At 34.7% G+C, this 17,993-nt stretch overlaps 1 protein-coding gene across 2 annotated transcripts; it reads right to left on the bottom strand.

Annotated features, from left to right (window-relative positions):
* Positions 1-5,335: 5,335 nt before the first annotated feature.
* LOC121982430 (small nuclear ribonucleoprotein SmD3b-like) lies at positions 5,336-8,480 on the bottom strand. Of its 2 annotated transcripts, none has more exons than XM_042535478.1 (5): positions 8,256-8,479; positions 7,996-8,048; positions 7,836-7,902; positions 7,700-7,756; positions 5,336-5,760 (listed from the first exon to the last, which is right to left on the bottom strand). In XM_042535478.1, the coding sequence occupies exons 1-5, from the start codon at positions 8,412-8,414 to the stop codon at positions 5,701-5,703; spliced, it is 396 nt and encodes a 131-aa protein (XP_042391412.1). In that variant the 5' UTR covers positions 8,415-8,479; the 3' UTR covers positions 5,336-5,700. The 2 variants fall into 2 exon arrangements, with proteins under 2 accessions (XP_042391412.1, XP_042391413.1); XM_042535479.1 differs by lacking the exon at positions 5,336-5,760 and adding an exon at positions 5,773-6,682 and having other exon boundaries at positions 8,256-8,480.
* Positions 8,481-17,993: the final 9,513 nt, after the last annotated feature.

The following is a 17,993-nucleotide window of genomic DNA, read 5'->3' as shown; positions in this document are numbered from 1 at the left end:
TAGCGATTAATTAATTAAAGTCATATGTTTTGTTTACTAGAGAGAGGTGTTTGGATATTTATTAAGCATCTTGGCATTTGTGTATGACCGACTTTTAGTGGGTTCCGGGCTAATCTTGGAAGATGGAACTTCCAATCAACGACAATATTGCTAATGTTGTCCCGAAGTGATTCATGTTCCACGAAGGAAATAATATTGCCCCTGCGGCTAGCCTCTCTAGTTTCAAATAGAAGAGTTAGGAGGACTTGCTGAGGGTTCTCTATCGCGGTTGAGTTCCAAGCAGTTGTTTTAAGCAATGCTAGTAACCATCTAGAAGATCTATTTTTTCAAACTTCATGGATATTGAGTATTACAGTATTGGTTCGTCAATTGTGGCAAAGAACATTCGACAAATAACGAATGCTTACTTATAAGTTTCTTCTCTTCCACAAGATCCTGGCCGTAGTTCTTCAACATCAGGAAGTTGGCGAAGTTGGCGAATGCCTGTTGGAAGTCCAATAAAGTCATGGTTGCATGGTGGAACGGATGAAGGACGATGAGGAATGCGGTGGTTAAATAGAAGCAACAGGTTCGTGCAAGCCTTACCATTCGCTCTTAACCGTTAGATACAAACAAAATTTGTCTTCGTAATCTTCGACAGTGTCTGCTCCACGCCGAATTCGCCAGTTGTAGCAGCGTCGAGTCCTCTTGCAAAATTTGTCCCAAAGTTTAATTAGCGATTAATTAATTAAAGTTATATGTTTTGTTTACTAGATAGAGGTGTTTGGAGATTTATTAGGCGTCTTGACATTTGTGTACGACCGACTTTTAGTGGGGTCCGGGCTAATCTTGGAAGATAGAACTTCCAATCAATGGCAGTATTGCTAATGTTGTCTTGAAGAGATTCGTGTTCCACGAAGGAAATAATATTGCCCATGCGGCTAGCCTCTCTAGCTTCGGACAGAAGAGTTGGGAGGACTTGCTGAGGGTTCTCTGTCGCGGTTGAGTTCCAAGCAGTTGTTTTATGCAATGCTAGTAACAAGTTCATCTAGAAGATCTATTTTTTCAAACTCCATGGATATTGAATAATACAGTATTGGTTCATCTATTGTGGCAAAGAACATTCGACAAATAACAAATGCTTACTTATAAGTTTCTTCTTTTCCTCAAGATCTTGCGCGTAGTTCTTCAACATCGGGAAGTTGGCGAATGCCTGTTGGAAGTCCAATAAAACCATGGTTGCGTGGTGGAACGGAGGAAGGACGATGAAGAATGCGGTGGTTAAATAGAAGCAACAGGTTCGTGCAAGCCTTACCATTCGTTCCTAACCGTCAGATACAAACAAAACTTGTTTTCGCAATCTTCGACAATTCGCCAGTTGTAGTAGCATTGAGTCCTCCTGCAGAATTTGTCACAAAGTTTAATTTGCGATTAAGTAATTAAAGTCATGTGTTTTGTTTAGTGGGGTCCGGGCTAATCAAAGATTTTAATTGAGTCATGAGAATTTGACCTACTTATAAAATAAATTGATTTTAAAATTTCTATTTCCTACCCTTTATTATTTATTTTATTTTAAAATAATAACTACTTTTGAACTTTTTAAGAATACATTTTTAATTATTTTTTTAAAATTACTTGATCTATGTATAATTGTGGCAAAAAAAACGTATACGCTCGGCTCAGTGCCCCCACCAATCCGTTCCAGGGTCAACACGGAAGAGGTAAATCACGGACGACTACAAACCTTTGGAATAATGACTAGCACATATCGGTGATATTACCTCGACTTTACTGAAATTCGAACCCCTGATCTCATTATGATAATATTTCATGCGCTAGTCATTAGATCCATCCGAAGGGACCACATGATCTATGTATAATGAAATATATTTTACGAGGGCAATGGTCACATTATATTACCAGTTGACTCGAAAACTATGATTATATTAAGTTCGATAGAATATTCTTATCAAACATAGTTCCTTAGGATAGATTTGATTTAGATATGCGTTGAGCTGGTCAATAGAAAAATAAATCATCTGTCAAATTGAGCTTGCAATAAAAATGGGACAGAGGAATAAGATAAAAATATAGAATAAAATAAATAAAATACCCCGTAAATAACACATCTTGTTTAAATGTATTTCAATTAATTTTTTTAACTTAAAAATATCAGATTAACTTAAAAATATTATGGACGTGAGTTGAGCCAAACGATTAGTTCAAAATTATAGATTTAAAGCCAATTCAATTTGAAAATATTTAGTTCAAGTTAAATGGAGAGTTAAGTTCATCTAACTCAATCAAGAAAAAGTTGTCTTCTAATAATTTCAACCTTAAACCCAACTCAGTTCAATAGCCCACTTCTTAAGCCCAATCGTGAAGCCCAATTTTATAGTCCAATTTCAATCTCTCTTATCAAATCCGGATCCAAACTTCTCATTCCACCCAAAATCCAAAACCCATTAAGAACCCTTCCACGCACGGAGGCGCCGACACCTACGCAGTTTCTCCCCGACCACACGCGCGCCGCCGCCACTTCTTCTTCCTCCTTCACCAACGGCCGGCGGCCACCTCTGTTCATCCATCGCCGCCGGCCAGCCATCCATAACCCAACCTTCTCCCCATCTTTTCCATCTCTTTCTCACGGAAGAAACTCGACGCCTCAAGCTCACAGAACGCAGCTTCTCCCCACGCGGCTTCATCCGAAGACACCCTGCTCGCCACGGCCGAAGCTGCTGCTACTTTCTTCATCCGGATTAGATCTGGACAGAACAAGCTCCGACAATCTTCTTCAGTCGCCTCTCTTCTCCACGTCTCATGCCGTCAGCTGCCCCTTAGCGATTCTCCACCTTCCTCATCTCCGAAGAAGAATCTGATTCGGCAGCCCCGTTTCCACCAAATCAGCAACCCTCTTTGGCATGGTTGTTTTGTTTGAATTGATGGTTGATGTTTGTTTAAATCGTTGATGAACATGTTCACTTTGCACACACTTGGTTTAACTCAGTTTATAACAATGTGTTTGATGAATTGTCTCTTCCATTAGATATAATTTAATTGATGTATGTTTTTATGAAGTTTGTTTTTCATTTGGATGCAATTAGGATTAAATTTTTTTAATGCTTTATATTTCATTCAATGTTTACTTTATGTTATTTTAATTTCCTTATAATCATAGTTTAAGTTAGACTAGATTTTTATACTTGCAATACTCTTTTGTTCGTTGGGTTTAGTTTCATACTTATTTTACTATTTTATATCGTAGTCTTAGAATTCAAAACTCAAACACCCAGTTTCATATAAAAAAAAAAATCCAAAAGCCATAATCAATCTTGAAGTTATCATCTTATCGTTACATTCGTTGGAAAACGACCCGAGTTAGGTCTATACTACTTTAGTATAGAGGGGTTTTGTAACTTTAATTGTAATTTGATAAACTCTCGTAGTACGACATTCAAGCTTGTATCAGTTGTCAATTCTAAAGATATGGGACTAAAGAGAACCCTAGATTTCTAATTGATTAATAAGAAAAAATTTCATAATATGCTGCAGCTGAGTCTTGAACTATAAATCTATATCTATGATTGATTAATAAGTAAAATTATCAATAATACATCGTAAATGAGTCTCGAACTCTAGATCATTGTTTAATTAATGAGAAAAATTTTCAAAAATACATTGCGGCTGAATCTTGAACTTTAGATCATTGATGTGTCTATGAAAATTACTAATAAATTTTGAAATTTTAATGTAATTTTTTAACATTATAATCCAAAAGGAAAATCTAAACCCTAGAAAGAAAATCTTATTAATTTAAACTTATTATTACTCAATCCCTAAATACATATAATATATCCTGTGAATATCTAAAATTTTTAATCTTGAACATTATAACTTAACTCTTAAATCCTAAAATCTTAAACTCTAAATACTTATTAATATATCATAAAATAAAAAAATAAACTTACTGTAATGAATCTTCCAAGCGTCTGGACCATTGTCTGCACGGGCACCTTGATCAATTTCAGGCGTCTTGAGTGAAATCCGAAAGAGTCCGTAGTATAAGATCCGTAGCGTAACATTTGTGTGTGTATATATATACAAATAAATAATAGATAGCAAAAAATTATCACCTCATTTATAAATATATCCATATGGAGATAGGAGAAATTACAATAGGGGGTATGTTATCTTCCTTTCTCTGATAGCAAAACAGATGAAAATCCTTATCCGAGCTCTTCCAAAACTGTCTCATATAATCAGAAAAAGAGAGAGAAATTACGGTGGCTTTACTCATCACAATATGGCTCTTTGTATGACGGGTTAGTTGACTCGCTCTTTGTATGACGGGTTAGTTGACTCACGATATATTTTACACATGTTGAAAATCGATTCTGTAACCTCTCGTAAACCCTAGGTGCGATAATACTAACAGTATGCCTAATAGCCTCCTTGATGATAGAGTTAAATAATTAATATCCTTATTGCATGCCTCAATAGGATATTGAACTTATGAAGCATTGAAAATCCTCCAAATAACTTACCACTACATTGTGATTGAAGACTATATTGATCCGACTAACACTCTGTTTGGAAATAACTTAAGTGAAGGAATTGAATTCAACAACTTAAGTGAAGGAATTGAATTGAATTCCATTAGGAATTGAATTCTGACAGGAAATGAATTCAATTCCTATATTTGGAATGAATTAGTGAATAATAGAATTGAATTGAATTTCTTAATTTAGAATCTATTTGAATTGAATTTCATTCTTATATATTTACCATTTTATCCTCATAATTGAATTCAAATTTCTTAATTCATGTTTTATATTTACCATTTTAATAATCAAATTAAGTATTAGAGAATAGAAAGAAGGGATGACACAGTTAAGATAACAGTATGAAGAAGGTGGCGCACGGGAGAAAAGATACAAGGAGAAACAACGCACGAGAGAAAAGCAGGAGAAAACAAGAGAATCGACAGATGGGAAAAAGAGTTTTAAGTTAAAAGAATAATTAAATAATTTTAGTTGTTCATGATAAATCCCTATTCAAATCTGACCATTTGAAATCTGATTTACTATTTACGTTTTGAATGAAATTGAAATTGAATTCCATATCAAATTCATCTTAAAAATTCATTCCAAACTATGGAATTGAATTTAGAATTCAATTCCATAGGATTTCAAACAGGATGTAAAGGAAGTGAATAAATGATTCACATAAATTGTCAATTCCTTACACAAAATGAAATCATGTGGGATCCATTGGTAGCATCGTCAAAAATGTGTATCAAAAATAAAATTATAAGCTAAACATGAGGCCAACCTACCCAATTCCATACACAAATATATAAAACGGAATAATAATTTAGACATAAATCACAACATAATCTAACATAAGTAGCACTTGCTGTCAAAAATGTGTATCAAAAATAAAATTATAAGCTAAACATGAGGCCAACCTACCCAATTCCATACACAAATATATAAAACGGAATAATAATTTAGACATAAATCACAACATAATCTAACATAAGTAGCACTTGCTGTCAAGGAAATTTGACTCACTAGTTCTAGTAGAAAAGATAATGGTTCGAGGCTACAACAATTTCATTGAACTACACAGGAGTCATGGAAGATCACAAGAGGATTGAGAGCTTGAACACCAAAAATCCTTGCAAATGACATGAGGACACCCCCTCGTTGATGACCATCACTACCTTCTGATCGGAGGAACGCCTCTACCAGGAGGACCACCGCGGCCGGCGGCTTGTGCCTAAAACAGGAAAGGCCAAAGTTTATTCTTGAAAATGAGTGATGGAGTGAGTAAAATGACAACTGAATCTTGAATCACTGATGCATTGAACAAAACTTAAGCAAATGCAATTCAGTAATTTGGGTATCAGAAGCTACTTTTTTTTTTTTTTGTTTGGCAAATCATGAGCAATCAAGACCAGAAAAGATCAAAAACATTAAACCAAGGTAGTCAAAAGCCACAATAACACATAATGACAACAACAATTTTGTTCAAATTTTCAACTATCAGAGTCAAACATAAATGCCATCTTTTACTATGTTGGTTTCATCTTGTAACATGTTCGCATCTTTGATAGCGGCAATGAGAAAATAAGTAAAAGAAACCAGAAGATGATGAATTATTACGGGGCAATAAGTTATTGCAGTGCAAAGATATACTGGTTGCAACAAACAAATAATATCATGATGATTGGAAAGGAAGAGTAGGGTGAAAATAACAAATAGCACAAAGAATGTAAAACAGAACAAAAAGAAAAGATGACCTAAATTAGAACAGCAATTATAAAAAGTGTTTCAAAAGAAGGGTGATGGAAGAAAACTCAATTATTAGTGTTTGTGAGAATTGAAGTTTTCATTTCAATCATTTCCAACCGATGAAGGCCAAAATGAAATAGAGAAAATGCACGGAGTTAAATTCCTTTCTCTTCTCTATGTTCTTTCGAATAAACTAGAGAAAATCAATCATCTAGTTTATCTTTTACTTATCTCTCTTAATTCCAGACGAGAAACACAATATTAGGAAGGAAAAAATGAATTGTTTTTGTGCTACAAAATTTTGTGCCAACTACTTAACCACAACTTATCTTAGAGAACATTGCACTGAAGGATCCCCATTATCCAACACCAACATTTTGCAAAGGCAAAAACAAAAAAGCATCAACCTGAGTACAGTCATCTCAAATTAATGACACATATAATTATATAAAAAAAAACATCAACTAAATGCACAAAAACAAAAAAAAAAAATACCAATTTGTATATCGGTGCATGACTAATGTCAAAAATCCAAAGACCATCAAAAGATTGAGACATGTGCTTTCTAAAAGTTCACTTAAAACTTCGCCATCTGGCTTTCTTATGCCAGCTGGTATAGCTGCTACAACATTAATTATATACCTTCTAGAGAATTTAGTTAGGACTACTAGAGTGGCATTCAACTGTTCTTTAAGATTGCCATCCACTCATCATCTATTCAAACTTAGATGCTCAAAAAACATTCTACGCAATGCTACAGCAGATGGTTCAATCTTGCAGTTACAAAAACTTAGTAGGATGTTTTCTTGACTATAACTTGTAATGTAGCATCTATAGATATGACATTGGCATGGGTTAGGACACTTGTGCATGTTGTTACTCTTCTGATGTGAGTATCCAATAAGGGCATGGTTTACATGTATCTCATTAGCAAAACATATTTCCTTCCCAACTTGTGCAATTCTATAGTTAGAAATACAATAATACATATTTCTTGTTTTATTGAAAATTTTGTCATATAATGAATAGTGCATTTCATTTTTCTATTTCATTTTTATGATAAATTTTATTTTTCCCTCTAAAATTTGCCTATTATCCTAGAAGTTTATGGATCAAATGGGGAGGGGGGGAATCATATTCCCATAAATTATTCCAACATTGAAAACATTTTCTAGCTCCACAACTGTGCTTCATTAATATAACATCGTAAAGTCACTAAATTCCTTCCCGCCCCAACCCATTATCCAGTTTGTAACCAAGTTCACTATAAATAGAGGCAATGGATAACCACAATGAAGATGAATAATAAGAATTCTAATTTATCGTAATAGAAAAAGATACTACAAAAGGGAACATAATTAGCAACATAGACAATGCAAACAAGTGTGCATGTGAGGAAAACACTTTTTTGAAGAAATACTCACCCTAGCACGCATAGCAACAGCACGACCACGGCCAACACCAAGAGCTGATCCTTTTCCCTTAACAAAGATAACATACAAACACAGAATCAGTGGAGAGGAACAGAATCTCAACAAAAAAGGACAGAAAATATCCTACTTTAATTCTCGCATCCAAACGCTTGAACATTGGTGCATTTTTCAACATATCAGGGATGACCATAAACCTGTATTATACAGTATTAACCAAATGATCCCACCAAAAAACAAGAAAAAGAAACACGATAAGCAGTAACAAAAGTACAAATCTAGAGATTTACCTTACTTTGCTACCTCGGATAAAAACATGCTCGAGCTGTGATACTTTGCCATCCTATCAATAAAAAAATAACGATAAAATGGAGTAAACAGTAGAACAGTCTACGATGTCAAGCGACAGATCATACAATATATCACCAAAATACTGATAATCTCGTGCAGACTATAAAACATCACAGCCCCAATTTCCTTTCTTAGCAGAACAAGAAGAGAAAGGATGGGAAAAGTAGCAAAGGCGAGAGAAAGAGAGAAAAGTGAGGACCTTGGCGGTGTAGGTGATGCTCTCGAGCTGGCAGTTCCAGTTGTCCTCGCACTCGATCATGGTCCCCCGGTAGAGCTCGCCGCTCTTGAGCTCCACCGTCACGATGTGGCCCGCCGCCTCATGGAGCAGCTTCACCGGAATCCCAAGGCTCCGGCTCATCTTGATCTCGCCTTCTGCTCCCTCCAAATCTTCGTTTCTACCAATCGAGCGGCGATGCTCGTAAACCCTAATATATTGCTTTGGGCTTCGGAATCTCTAATAGAAGCCCAATTCATATTTCCATTACTAAGCCCACGGCCTTTTAATAGACAAAAAATAAATATATTCTGAAATAAAAAAGAGAATAATAAAGCTTACACTGAAAAAAAATTTACTAGTTATCGAGTTTCTTAAAACAAAAATACATGTATCAATCATTTATTAAATTTAAATATGATAGTTAATCATTTATAATTATGCCTCGAACGGATTACTCGCAAGAATACGGTCTCAAATTTTTATATATTGATATATAAATCCAAATTGATTTAATTTTATAATTAAAAAAATAATAATGATAATTTTATTCATGAAATTTTTCAATCAATTTGTCTATCGATCACAAGGATAAATCGAGAAACGCACAATGGACAACCCAGTATCCTTTGATATTCCTACAAATACGAATCGAACTGCGTATACCTAGATGATAATCTAGATATTTTATCACGGCACCATAGTCCCCGGGATAATTTAAATTTTTTATTTAATTTTATAACTAAAAACACTAACTTAGTGTAGTAATGAATAAAATATTAATGTAATAATTTAATATTCAGCTGGTAATAGTTTAATAGTCTATATAAATTTATTTATATTCATTTAATATATATAATATCAAATAAATAAATAAATTTTAATAACTTATAAATTAAATGAACATATATACTTAATTTATTAATATTTAAGAAAGAAATTATAAATTGTTAATGAATAATATCCATAATCTAAATTTATGAATTCATATTTATTAATAAAGTTTTTATCAAACTTATAACGGCTCTTAAAACAAATATATAAATTTATTATATTAAAATTATTAATCAACTAAATAAGCATATAACTATAACAAAATTTAAACAATCATCAAACTCGAATTTTAAACCAAACTCTCAACCTAAATTGCAATTAAATTCAACCTCATAAAAAAACTAAATTAAATTTAAACAAAAACATTAATTTAGTTTATTTTAAACTCCACTTACCTAGCTCAATTAATGAATTAAATAATATAAAACTTATAATATATTTTCTTTTTCAATTTAAATTATTTTAATCTATTTAGGAATTTTATCAAAACATATAGAATTTAATTAAAACTGATTAAATATTATTATAAAATAATTTTAATTGAATTATTATTACGACTAATTATGTCAAATTTTTCATATCAAATCGTATATTATTTTGAAAATTTAATTAAAAAAAATATATATCAATATCATACCTAAAATTTGATATACCGAAATTTTGATATATCAAATTTTATGATATATTTATATAGAAAATTTAAATATACAGGATCATTTATATTAAAATTATAAAAATATATATAAAAGTAAACTATCCTTCATTTTCATGAATAAAATATAATCAATTAAACAATTAATAAAATTATTTGTTACAAATTATATCTCGTTGTTGAAATAGATAAACAGATAAATAGTGATTAATTTGACTAACGCTGAACTTTTTCACAAAATATCGAGAGCCAAGGAAGTGGGCAAATTTATGACCGTGATGAGGGCACGGAACGAGATTTATAGACCCGCATGACTTAGACTGCATGATAATTTTCTCCCTGAGTACCTCGCTATGCTTCATGGTTGCGCAACCTACGAAAATCTCAAACAATCATCAAACTCGAATTTTAAACCAAACTCTCAACCTAAATTGCAATTAAATTCAACCTCATAAAAAAAAACTAAATTAAATTTAAACAAAAACATTAATTTAGTTTATTTTAAACTCCACTTACCTAGCTCAATTAATGAATTAAATAATACAAAACTTATAATATATTTTCTTTTTCAATTTAAATTATTTTAATCTATTTAGGAATTTTATCAAAACATATAGAATTTAATTAAAACTGATTAAATATTATTATAAAATAATTTTAATTAAATTATTATTACGACTAATTATGTCAAAATTTTCATATCAAATCGTATATTATTTTGAAAATTTAATTAAAAAATATATATATCAATATCATACCTAAAATTTGATATACTGAAATTTCGATATATCAAATTTTATGATATATTTATATAGAAAATTTAAATATAAAGAATCATTTATATTAAAATTATAAAAAAATATATAAAAGTAAACTATCCTTCATTTTCATGAATAAAATATAATCAATTAACCAATTAATAAAATTATTTGTTACAAATTATATCTCGTTGTTGAAATAGATAAACAGATAAATGGTGACTAATTTGACTAACGCTGAATTTTTTCACAGAATGTCGAGAGCTAAGGAAGTGGACAAATTTATGACCGTGATGAGGGCACGGAACGAGATTTATAGACCCGCGCATGACTTAGATTGAATGATAATTTCCTCCCTGAGTACCTCGCTATGCTTCATGGTTGCGCAACCTGCGAAAATCTCGATGCTTGTTTTCTCATCGGCCTTGTAAACAGATTTAAATCCAACTAATATCATTTTTTCCCCATATTGAATGTTGAATATTTTTGTAGGAAAAGTTCTTTTGATTGCGAGACAAGATAGCTGGATTGAACTACTTGGTGAGGGCAAAGATGGGCAGGCACCATATCGTGACATACGTGCTCGGCATGCTCCTGTTTCGGGAGTTAGAGGCGCGGCCGCTAGCGGTGGTAAAATAAAATGGTTGAATAATTAAAAAAAATTAGATTATTCAGGAATAATCATTGAATGTTGAGATTACGCATTGAATTTTCGATAATAGACCCATAATAAAAAAAAATTTGTAATTGTTCTAGAAGAAATGAAACAAAAGATAGAATAAAACTAGGACAATTATTGTATGAAGTCTACCCAATGCTAGATGAAGAGGTGCATAATAGATCGGAATATAAAATTTCGGTATTACCTTTTCTTATAATTTTATTCATAAGAAAATTTGTTTGGTATTTAATACCGAAAAAAAAAATCTTATATTAATATTGAAAAAATTATATATGGATAAGTACTCATGAGAGCGCTGGATTAACGGTGCGATGTTAAATTTCTTATAACCTTGGTGAACTCTTGCCGATTTTTTACAGGATTTGGGTGTCATAGTTGTTAAAATAAGGTTCTTATTTTGCTAGAATTTTAGAGGTTGAATATAAGGGCATCCACAATAGTGTTAATGCCTTAGGTATTAACACCGACGTGGACACTTTTTAGGACAGTAGTATTAATGCGCTCAAATCTTTAAGTGCGTCAATGTTACAGATTCATTAAAAAAAATAAAAAATATGCATTAACGCTTTCACGCGTTAACAGCATTGCAGATGCTATCACCGATTTATTTCTAAACTTAGAACACTAGTAAACCGGCCAATCATATTTGTGGTTTAAGATAAGTCGAAATACTCGGTGTGATTTTGTAACATACTCGAAAACACTTCAAAATATTATCCTATTTTTTTCAAAATAATATAATTTATAATATATGATTATATTTATTATTATTTAATATTTCTAAATTTTTGAATAATATATATATTGAAGTCACATGTCCGGTTTTATAAAAATTTTCTATCGATTAGAGAGTAAATTAGAAAGCATTTGAGATGATTGATCCGGGTCCATAAAAATTTTTCCACCGACCATTAGTATAAATCGTAAAACGCTTGCAATGACCGACGAAAATTTATTTCTAGTTTCATATTGACTAGGGAAAACTTAAATATTACTACTTGAATTAGTAATATTTATTTGGAGCTTATGCGTATGGTAAACTATAGATGTTTCAAAAAAAGTATTTTAATTTATTTTATGATTTTTACAATCCTATGCTTTGTTCTGGATCTATGGATCTCTTCCTCTTTGTAAGTAGGACCTATTTCTAAAGGATAAGAAAATAAAAAAATAGGCAACACTTGAAAAGCTTAGAAGGAAGAATGTTGTAATTAAACAATATAATCCATTGTATACAAAATTGGTACAAGGTTCAAACATTAGCTATTTTTCTAAAATTTTGATCCTAATGGGGTAGAATGGCCGAAAAGTTGTTTGGAAGTGTAGAAGTTAAGAACAGCAACTCTATTTCGGATTATTCTTCAATGTAAAAAATCTAATCCTTCTTCCAAACGTTCAATGCTGTTCTGGAACGTCTGCAACTTGGTATTGTGTCTTCGTGACACCCCCATCATTACCATCCACAGCATCATATCCTTCATGATACTTTCCTCTTGTGCGATGCCTTAGACATTTTTGTCTCTGACCTTGGCATGGACAGGAAGTCAGAGACAGAATGAAGAAGAGGAATGGCAAGCAATCTTACCTCCATCAAAATTTTGATCACCCCTCCTTGAAAAAAATTCCTTATCTCCAATGGAGTCTTTGTCTGCTTCAATGATCTGAAGTAATTCTTGTTGTCTCCGGGTAGCTTCTGGAGTATGCAAACTGATCGTCGAGGCTAGTGTTCGACACTATCTCCGTAAACGATATTGCTCCGCTACGGTGCTTAACAGATTGTTGCAATTCGTTCCCAAGATATAACGACGACGAACGTCTCGAAATCGTAGCACTCCGACTTCCGAGACCAGCGAACCTTTAGTAGACTTCTTGGACTTTTGAATGCACAAGATGTGATGAATGCTTGAGGAAGAGAAGAGAAGAGAAGATTGAGTGAGTATTCTATCATCTGGAGGGTTCTATTTATACTGAACGAAGAGGTTGAGTGTCCTTTGGGTGAGTGGATGTGTTCCTTGGGCTGGATCGATCTAGATCATCTATTCTGAAGGGTTGTAACCCTTCACCAAGCCCACTTCAATCTCATCCATCAGATCTGAGGAGTTGTGACCCTCAGATCCCGCCTATTGTCATCAGCCATCGGATCTGGATCCATTGATTCGATGCTTCAGATCAAGCCTCATCCCAGGCCGTCAGATCGTTACTCTTTGCGATCCAACGCTCTAGATCGCATCACAAGCGATCCATCATATCTATTTGATCAACGTTGATCAACGGTAGCCATCCATTCCCTAAAGTGCAAAGTGCGCCTACAAAGCGCACGTGCGCACGTGCGCACGTGCGCACGTGGCGGGTGGCGGGCTCACAGGTGCGAGCACCTGCTCGCCCTGGGCTAAGGGGTCACCTGTCCTTTTATTTTTTTGTGTTAACTCCATTAACACATCTTCATTAATAAGTAGAGAATACACATCGAAAATTTCCGATGTGGGACTATTCTCCTATGCACTTTATTAATGAATAACAAATGTTATTTTGGGTTGACTTTAAACATTAATTTCTCATTCACCCTTAATCGGTTTTGAGCAAATTAATAGTCTAAATCTATCTACGCGAATCGTAGATTTCAAATTTGAAGTCAATTACGACTTTCAACAATTGATGGCTTCCTTCCTCTAAATCGTTTTGGTCCATTTAAGGCCACAATATCCAACAATCCCCCACATGAATGGAAATTAATGCAATGCGTGTATGCATGCTGACATTTTTCAAGAGTCCAATCGATAAGACACTACATCGGGAGAGGTAGCTTGTGGCTTTGAACCTTCCGTAGTGAAATGCTATCGAGTATACTAGGCTGCGCAGTGAACGTGATGTCTTGAACTGCTCAGCTGTTGGTGTATACTTAGACAATAGCACCCACACAGAGATCTATCTCACCTACTTTAGGTTCTCATGGTTGGTTCCGTTTCGGCCATGGATACCATCTTGGATTCATGAGTGTTTCATTGAAGCGGCCTGTCTTCACACTCACATAGGTGACACTTCAATCAAGAGTATCCTACCATACTCCACCTTATCAGGTATAGAAGTCACTAAAAGCATAAGCTTAACCTAACTACATGAGGTAGGACAGCACAAATTCATCCTAGGATTGGGATAGAGATAAACTATCTAATGTGCTGGACCACAACTTCTGTAACTTCGTTGTCCCATTGAACCAAGATCTTGGGATCTCCAGTCAACAAGGTTGGGTTACCGCTACAGTCGTTTTTAGTTGTAGATTTTTAATCTCATTCCTCTAGATGAGCAGTATACTTGATCTCGACTCAACCCCTTCGTTAGAGGATCTGCCAAATTATCTTTGGACTTAACATAGTCGATTGCAATCACTCCATTCGAGATCAACTGCCTAATGGTATTATGTCTACGACGTATATGTCGTGACTTCCCATTATACATATTACTCTGTGCCCTTCCAATCGCCGATTGACTATCACAGTGGATTAGTACGGCAGGCACAGGTTTCACCCAGCTAGGAATATCTTCCAAGAAATTTCGCAGGCATTCAGCTTCCTCAGCTGCTTTGTCTAGTGCTATAAACTCAGATTCCATAGTTGACCGAGCAATGCAAGTCTGCTTAGTGGATTTCCAAGATACTGCTCCTCCACCGATCATGAATACATATCCACTAGTGGATTTGGAGTCTTTTGTATCTGATATCCAATTAGCATCACAATATCCTTCCAATACAGCGGGATATTTTCCATAATGTAATCTATAGTTCATAGTATATTTCAAATATCTGAGAACTCGTATCAATGCTTTCTAATGGGTGTCGTTTGGATTACTCGTAAAACGACTCAGTTTGTTGACCGTACAGGTAATATCCGGACGTGTGCAGTTTGTGAGATACATCAAACTGCCTATTATCCGAGAATATTCCAACTGCGATATGGTCTCACCATGGCTTTTTGCTAAGTGTTGACTTAGATCCATAGGTGTTTTCACTGTAGAGAGATCGTACGCATTGAATTTTTTCAATACAGATTCTACATAATGGGATTGTGTTAAAACTATCCCTTCTGATGTCCTGAGAATTTTAATTCCCAATATAACATCTGCTTGATCCATATCTTTCATATCAAAATTTCTGGTCAACATTTTCTTTGTAGTCATGATTACATCATGATTACTGCCCATTATTAGCATGTCGTCTACGTATAGACAGACAATTACATAGCCTTCAGGTGTGTTTTTGACATAAATGCATTTGTCACATTCATTTATTCTGAATTCGTTTGACAGCATTACTTTGTCAAATTTTTCGTGCCATTGTTTAGGCGCTTGCTTAAGTCCGTACAACGACTTAACAAGTCGACACACCTTTTTCTCATTCCCAGGAGCCATGAACCCTTCGGGTTGCTCCATATAAATTTCTTCTTCCAACTCACCATTTAAGAATGCAGTCTTAACATCCATTTGATGTATTTCAAGGTCATACAGTGCTGCAATGACTATTAGCACTCGTATGGACGTAATCCTTGTCACCGGTGAGTATGTATCGAAGTAATTAAGGCCTTCCTCTTGCTTGTACCCCTTGGCTACAAGTCTGGCCTTATACTTGTCAATTGATCCATCAGCTTTATACTTACGTTTTAGTATCCACTTACAACCTAATGGTTTATTACCAGAAGGAAGGTCTACTAATTCCCAAGTATGATTATTCATGATAGACTCAATTTCACTATTGACAGCTTCTTTCCACATTGGAGCATCGGGTCTAGAGAGAGCTTCACTTAATGTTCTTGGTTCCATTTCTGACATGAAAGTCATGAAATCTGGCCCGAACGATTTCTCAACTCTAGCCCGTTTGCTACGACGTTGCTCTTCACTTTGATCGTCAATAGTCCTTTTATAACAGCTAAGTTCGGTAATGTCATTTTTGTTTGAACTTCCGTTGTTATCACTTTCAACGTTTCCCTTTTTATTTGGGAATACGTTTTCAAAGAATATCGCATTTCGAGATTCTATGGTTGTTCCCACATGTATATCAGGAATATCTGATTTGTGAACTAGGAAACGATATGCACTACTATTATGGGCATATCCGACAAATACCGCATCGAACGTTTTAGGTCCGATCTTTACTTGCTTTGGTTTAGGTACTTCGACCTTTGCCAAGCACCCCCACACTTTCAGGTATTTGTACGATGGCTCGCGGCCTTTCCATAGTTCATATGGAGTTTTATCATTTTTCTTATGAGGGATTCTGTTGAGAATGTGATTTGCCGATAATATTGCTTCCCCCCACAAGTTTTGAGGTAAGCCTGAATTTATCAACAAGGCATTCATCATTTCTTTTAGTGTCCGATTTTTACGTTCGGTAACACTGTTTGATTGAGGTGAGTAAGGTGCCGTTGTTTGATGGATAATGCCAGATTCTGTACAAAATTCATTAAACGGTGCACCATATTCTCCACCTCTATCGCTACGAATTATTTTAATTCGTTTGTCAAGTTGATTTTCAACTTCTGTTTTATAAGTTCTAAATGCCTCTAGGGCTTCGTCTTTACTTCTTAAAAGAAAGACATAACAGAACTTTGTGCAGTCATCGATAAAAGTAATAAAATATTTTTTACCTCCTCTAGTTTGCACAAATTTCAAGTCACATAGATCACTATGTATTAACTCTAGAGGAGTTGTCGTTCTTTCCACTGAATGAAAAGGTAGTTTCGTCATTTTCGCTTCCACGCACACTTCACATTTGAGTGTTCCGTCAACATTGACGTTTGGTAATAAATTTAATTTGACGAGACGTTTGAGAGTATTATTATTCACATGTCCGAGTCGATCATGCCATAAATTAAAACACTTAACAACATAGCTGGAAGCATTTATTTTATTACCATCAAAATTTCGGAGTACAGGCATTACAACCATTTTGAATAGACCCTTTTCTAGGTACCCCTTTCCTACGAAGACACTATTCTTCGTAAGTACAAAGTTGTCTGACTGGAACACTAGCCTAAATCCGGCCTTTATCAATGCCGCTCCAGAAACTAGGTTCTTACTGATGTCGGGAACATGGAGTACATCAATGAGTGTTAGCTCCTTTCCGGACGTCATCTTCAGAACAACTTTCCCGAGTCCAACAATTGGCGACGTCATGGAATTACCCATATAGAGCTTCCTGCCATTTATCGGAGTATACTTGGAGAACATCGCTTTATCGGAACAGATATGACGAGTTGCTGCAATATCAATGAACCACTGCTTCGGGTTGGTATCCACCAAGTTGGCTTCAAATACAACCGCAGTGAGATCCAAGTCCTCAAGAGAGGTTGCGACATGATTCGCAACATCCTTTGGCCCCTTGGTTGGCTTCTTTGGGCGTCTGCAGTCTTTGGATAGGTGTCCTGCCTTTCCACAGTTGTAGCAGAAGCCTTTGAACTTCTTTGCTTGAGCCTTCCTTTTGAACTGCTTCGGCTTTTTGGCGTTCGGCTCGACCAGGTTGGACATTTCGTCTATAGTCCGCTTGGTTCCTCTGGAGTCGGATAACTTTCGATTATCCTCTTCTATTCGTAGCCTCAGGATCAGGTCTTGCAGCCCTATTTCCTTTTGCTTGTGCTTTAGGTAATTCTTGAAATCCTTCCATGACGGAGGGAGCTTCTCAATTACCGCAGCAACTGCGAATGTCTCGTTCAGCTTCATGCCTTCGGCGTCCAGATCATGCAATATTAATTGCATATATTGGACTTGAGATGAGACGCTTTTTGAGTCCACCAACTTGAAATCCAGAA

The sequence above is a fragment of the Zingiber officinale genome, chromosome 5A (genome assembly GCF_018446385.1).
Source record: "Zingiber officinale cultivar Zhangliang chromosome 5A, Zo_v1.1, whole genome shotgun sequence".
NCBI lineage: Eukaryota > Viridiplantae > Streptophyta > Magnoliopsida > Zingiberales > Zingiberaceae > Zingiber > Zingiber officinale.
The sequence above is the reverse complement of the archived record's forward strand: the minus strand, read 5'-3'. Positions and strand labels throughout refer to the sequence as shown.

Bases quoted from the DNA above. Each gene is read 5' to 3' on its own strand.
- LOC121982430 (XM_042535478.1), bottom strand. From the start codon at position 8,414: ATGAGCCGGAGCCTTGGGATTCCGGTGAAGCTGCTCCATGAGGCGGCG. The intron at 7,903-7,995 runs GTAAATCTCTAG...TGTATAATACAG, and splicing joins ATCCGAGGTAGCAAAGTAAG to GTTTATGGTCATCCCTGATA. The intron at 7,757-7,835 runs GTAGGATATTTT...ATCTTTGTTAAG, and splicing joins GTTTGGATGCGAGAATTAAA to GGAAAAGGATCAGCTCTTGG.